Genomic DNA, 5,824 nt, shown 5'->3' on the forward strand with positions numbered 1-5,824 from the left:
CCCAGCCTTCAGGGTGTGCCGGTGGCCTACGACAACATCAGAGTGGTGGGTGAGCTCGGGGACATTTACGACGACCAAGGATTCATCCACCTGAACGTCGAGGCGGACTTCGTCATCTTCAGCCCCAAGAAAGGGAAAAAACTGGTGGTATGTCAACATGCCGACGTCTCGTGGGGCACGTTTTTTTATTGAGTAGTCAAAGCTTGGCCTGCCTCCATCTTCAGCAGAGGTCTGGGACTTAGGTGGAGCTATATTTTGGCTTATATTGGTAGTTTATTCGCGTACGAGTAGTTTACAGGAGTTCTATTAGCAGTTGGTAGCAGCAGGTTTTATTTTCGTCTGTCTCTATATTTGTTAAATTTATATTTATATGTTATTATAATACCGAATCATAAGGATCACGCATTATTAAAATACTGTATCATAAGGTTTACAGATTACTAAATACTGTATCATAATTTTGCATATCGTTTATATCGATCGATGCTTCTTTCTGAAGCTCAGATAATTCTCAAACAGGTGTGTTTGTTCTTATGTAGTAGTGGCAGGAATGTTTAGGATGTTCTCATGAGTTTATTTCCTTCAAGTACGAGAGCAGTACATCAAGTTGAAGCCTGCCTTTCAGTAAAAGGAAATGTACGGCTTGCAGAACAGCTTTAAGCTTGTTAATACGCTTGTGTTGGTACTTGCCGGGGAAAAATAGTTGAGGGTTGGCTTACTTTTGTTGTGCCATACCTTTTACAGCACAGCTTATGTCTTTCTAAATGTGATTAAAGAAGTGAATGTGTCCCGTTGTTAGGAAATGAATAGAAAAACCCTCAGTGTCTTTCTTTCATCCTTGGGGAAGACAAAGGTGAATAACGTTTGACATGCAAATGTGTCAGAAAACCACTGAATGGAGTACTTAAAAGCTTTTTATGTGTCATCTGTATCTTTAGCTGCTAAGTAGTGCTGTGCCAGCATGAAGACTGTTTTAAGCGAGTAAAGCAGAATTAAAATAACTTTAAAGCAAAGTCAATGGCTGTAGTGTGAGGAAAGACTTACCTGTTCTATTCAGGTATTCACTGTAGCCAAGTCCCATGTTTTGATTTTCTTTCTTTTGCAGATACAGGTTCAGTTCTATTTTGGGAGGAATTGTATGAAGAGTATATAGGAGTAGCTTCAGTTTTAGTGAAGAAGAGTTAGCTGATTTGCTCGATAAACTGACTTCGTAACTTGTGCGTAAACTCTTGTCGAAAAGTGTCCACACAGGAGACTAATACGTATCATGTGCGTTTAAAGGGGTGGTCTTCTTGACTATAGCTTCATATGACTTTCTTTTTCTTTTTTAGGGTGTAATTAATAAAGTGGCCCCTAGTCATATTGGCTGCCTGATACATGGATGCTTCAATGCTTCTATCCCTAAACCTGAACAAATGTCGATTGTACAGTGGCAAGACCTGGGGTTAAAAATAGGGGACGAACTCAAATTTCAAGTATTGCACTTGGATTCTGATGCAGCTGGGGTGTTCTTTATTCGAGGGGGACTCACTAAAAGGAGGTACTGTGCCCTACTAGAGAATACTTTTAACTGTTTTAATGGGCTTGTTACAAGCTAAATGATTTGAATTAACATCTTAATCTTTAAGCTTTCTTATTTTCACACAAACCCATGTCTATATATAGCCTGTGTTAGTTATCTTAAACTAAACTTTCTACTGGTAGGGACTCACTTGGAAGTTTTCTCTGGAAAAATAAAAGTGGATTTTTTTTTTTTTTTTTGAGCTTTAAAAATCTGCGTGTGCTGACCTATGAGCTGTTGATTGTATAAATAATACATGTTCAAAATAGCACCCCCAAATGTCTAGAGTAGCTGTCTTTATGAATGTGCATAGGCTTTGCAAGTGAAAACACTGCAGTTCCTGAACACAATGTTGACATTGGTGTTTACACACACATGCGTGCGCACACATTACATAACCACAACTAGTTATATGTGGACGAGTTAAATCCTTGCTGAAACATAAGAATATCAAAGATGATAAGAGAAAACGCATCACTTTCCTCCTTTCACTTACACACCTCTAAATTTTTAGAGCAGTTTGCTAAAAATCTTAGTAGTGATACCTTTAAAAGAATTCATTCAGATTTTTTTATAAATGGTCATTTGCTGAGCAATTTTTTTCTACCAATGTGGTTATGTTTTTAATTAAATGTACAATATGACTACTACTGACAAAATGATAACATTTTTTGTTTGGTTTTTCTTTTTTAATCTGGAAGGATGCTCTGGATTGTTTCAGTGAACTTACAATGAAACTTAACAATTTTGTCCTCAGTGCCTCTGGGGACATCTCCTCCTCCATGGTTTTTAACTGCATTATTTCCATATTTGTCTTCCTAGACATTTTCTCCAATGCTCTCAGTTGCAAGGTACCTGCTGGGTTTTTTTATTTTGCTTGGGTTGGTTTTTTTCTTCTTTTTTTTGACTTTTCTGGCATCACCTTTGTTTTAGCTGTATAGACTTCAGCAAGGCAATTGCTTGGTAAAAATCAGCAGTGTGTCTCATGTAAGACTGAACAGGCCATTGGCTGTGTGTGTTTGTGAATAACTTCAAAAAAAAAAAAGCTGCACTACAAAATGTGTAATTATGAATTAGTGGATGAAGGAGTACAAGAAAAGAGGAAAATCAAAATGGTCTGTACAGCATTTTAGAGAAGAAATTTAGGCTAAGATTTGAAAGAGAATCTTGATTCTGTGGTAAGAAGGAAGCTAGTCAGGTAATAGAAATTACCCTGAAAGTATTAAACTGGCTTTATGATTTTCTGTAACTAGAGTATCATGTTCTCCATCTGTTGTTGTTTTTAGTAAATGCTTATCTTTTATCTACTTGATGTAAATACTGTGTTTTGGCAAATTTTGATATTTCACTGTGTGAGGTGTACTTAGATGTCTCTACTTCAGCTTATTTTGTATACTTCTTTACAGCATGAAGCCCAAACGATCTGAGACTGTCACTGACAGTACAAATGGAGATGAAATTCAAAAGCTTGACCACCAGGAAAATGACTTGAATGACTCTGGGGGAGATAATGTCACAGAGGAGCCTCTGGGTGAGACGGATAACACCAGGAGGGAAAATGGAGAAGAGCGAAGTGTTGATGCTGTGAATGGATTGTGCGATGATAAAAACAAGAAGAAGAAAAAGAAAAAGCATAAGCAAGAAGAACAGGAACATGTATTGCCTACCAGTGACTCCAGTGGTTACCAAAGTGACCATAAAAAGTCAAAGAAAAAGAAAAGAAAGCATTGTGATGAAGTTGAAGAAAGTGAATTATCTCAGCTGTCACAAGAACCCAAAGCTAAAAAGAAAAGAGACTAAAGTCTGAAGTGCCTTTCCTGAATAAGATTTCGAATGTTTTTGATAAGCTTCCAATAAAATCCTGTTTTCAAAATGCATATGTATATTTCTTTACCAAACAATCTGCTCTGCTAGGTGGAATAATGTTTGTGTGCATACGTGCGCCAACAGCTTTAAAGGCAGGAGCTTTTAAAGAAGTGATAGAAGAAATGGGATAGAAGCAATATCTGCCTGTTTTATTTAGGGGAAAATAAGGCACAGAAGAACAGTGGAATGTAAGTACAGGAATACATGCATCACCTCTGTGTCTGCTTCCTGGTTCCACACATTAACCACTAGCTAGTTACAATCTTTACTACTCTTAATTCCATCTTTGCTGCTCAGTATCTTGATTCTGTAAGAGTAGATTAGGTTTACCTTTGGGGTTCTGGGGTACCTGAATACCCAGGGGCTGAGAAGAGATTTTTTTGTAGTAGTAGTAGAAAGGGACCATGAATGCCTGTAAATGAAACTCTGTAGCCTGACTTAAAGGTTAAGCAAACTCAAGTGTTTTGGATCTTTCAAAACACCTTTTGTGGTACTCCAGGAAAACCAGTATGATCAGCTGATTCAGAGCAAGCAGGGAAGACGGGAGAAGATTAATGTAATCTAATGTAATGAAGTACCACTTATAGGTTAGAATACCACTGAGATATAGGCTGATAAAGCAGTTGGTAATGGGACATACTTTGATAAAGTTTATTTTTATGCTGTTAAGCTCATTGACTTCACAGTTTTCTTTAAAAAAAAAAAAAAAAGCTGAAGCGCAACTCCCAAATTTTTGTGCTAGTTGTAACACTGCTCTCTAGAACAGCAGGTACCTACTGTCAGTATTTTCCAAACTGTTGGAATTAATGTTAGTGGGAAGTTTTGACAATGGGAAAACGACAGTCAAACATTAACAAATGTGCCTTTATTAAGAACTAATTTTCCTGATGTACACGTATGATAGTTTTTTGAGTATCAGTACTTTTGGTTGCTGCTCTCTTCTGTTGTGAGGAGTTCAGGGGAGAACTGTAGTGTAACATGGTCTAGGCTAGATCTTTAACGGAGGTAGGAAGCAATGATTACTTTGGTATTGATTTACCTTATTACAAGAAGACATAGCCAGCTCCTTGGAAGCCTTGTAAGTAAACAGCATGTATGTGGAAACCTGCTGTTTGTCTGTTCTTAGGTGACAAAACATTTTGCTCTAGCGATTATGCTGGTGCTATTAGCTCAATGTACTAGATTTATATACGGTGCCTAATAACATATCCATTCACATTGAACATGTTCTGAATTTAAAATGTGACAGTACTTGTTTTAGGGCTCACTTTGTGCTATATTAATGTCTTTTATGTATCTTTAAAGCTCCAAACTTACCAAGACAAACCTAAGTTTCTGTCTTCCAAGCTTGATGGTATGGCAGTACATCATAGGCATTCTAAAGTTGTAATACCAGGAAGAACCAAGTTAAGAGTTTTTGAAGACCTATAAGGTGAGCTTAAATAGCTGTTTAAGGGCAGCAGAAACTTCAGTATATCCTGTTTTGCTTGGTCTTCAGCATACTTGGTCTTGAAACCAGTTTCTGGACAGTCCTGAGATGAACGTGAATTGTCCCTGTTGTGTTTCTACATGTGACAATGCTGACACTTGAACTACATGCAATTTCATGGATACTGTCTCATCTGTCCATTCTTCCTGTACTGTGACAAAACCTGAGAAGTCAGATAGTGTTTGTAATGTGTTTCTAACAGCACACTACAAGATCAACTGAGGGCAGTATTCTGGTGTGTTAAGTGTTGCAGAGAGTAACAGTAGTCCCACCCTAATGTGCTTAAAATTTAAATACACTGGACAGGCTGAAGGTTAGGACATAATTTACAGTTAGAAATTACCTGTTAGCTCTCCCCCCCCCCCCCCCCCCCCTTCTTTTTTTTTTTTAACATGGATTGATATAGAGGGAAGAAGTTAGATGGGCAGGTGCAGATATTTTTTGTTGATGCCTATGGGAAGAGGAAGATGGAGGCAGTTGCTGTTGCAGATGAACCAAAGACTGAGAGTCGAATCACTTCATCTGTTAGTCCTTAATAATCATTATAGCTTACTTTCCCTTTTAGGGAAGGGAAACACATCTCCAGCAGACCTGCTGTTGGTGACTGCAGCATGAGCCAAGACCTGCCAATTCATAGGACCAGCTTGTAGCACCAGGAGTTTGTCTTGCTCTGTTCCAGGTTTTCATCAGCATGGAGAGAAAGAAGATGTTCAGGGAGGAAGAACTGAAGTTGCAACTAATGAGTCAAGTAATACAGTATAAATGCTTTCAGCACTTTGAATGCTCTTTTTCCACTTTGCTGCTTTACCATTCTCTTACTGAAAGACAATTGCCTACTGTAATTTAACAAACTATGCAAACTGTTTTTTGAGGTATTAAGCAACTTTTCTGAAAGCCTAAAGTAATCT

At 37.9% G+C, this 5,824-nt stretch overlaps 1 protein-coding gene across 1 annotated transcript in view; it reads left to right on the forward strand.

Moving 5' to 3' along the window:
• Positions 1–3,407, forward strand: part of TWISTNB (TWIST neighbor) — a 19,059-nt gene extending 15,652 nt beyond the window's left edge. The window contains exons 4-6 of the mRNA XM_010577663.1: positions 6–147; positions 1,332–1,540; positions 2,968–3,407. Of these exons, the coding sequence (XP_010575965.1) occupies positions 6–147; positions 1,332–1,540; positions 2,968–3,361 (745 nt within the window). The 3' untranslated portion in view covers positions 3,362–3,407. The remainder of the gene's footprint in view (positions 1–5; positions 148–1,331; positions 1,541–2,967) is intronic.
• The last annotated feature ends 2,417 nt before the right edge of the window (positions 3,408–5,824 follow it).

Source organism: Haliaeetus leucocephalus, unplaced genomic scaffold (assembly GCF_000737465.1).
Source record: "Haliaeetus leucocephalus isolate CR32 unplaced genomic scaffold, Haliaeetus_leucocephalus-4.0 Scaffold566, whole genome shotgun sequence".
In the NCBI taxonomy this organism is placed as follows: Eukaryota; Metazoa; Chordata; class Aves; order Accipitriformes; family Accipitridae; genus Haliaeetus; species Haliaeetus leucocephalus.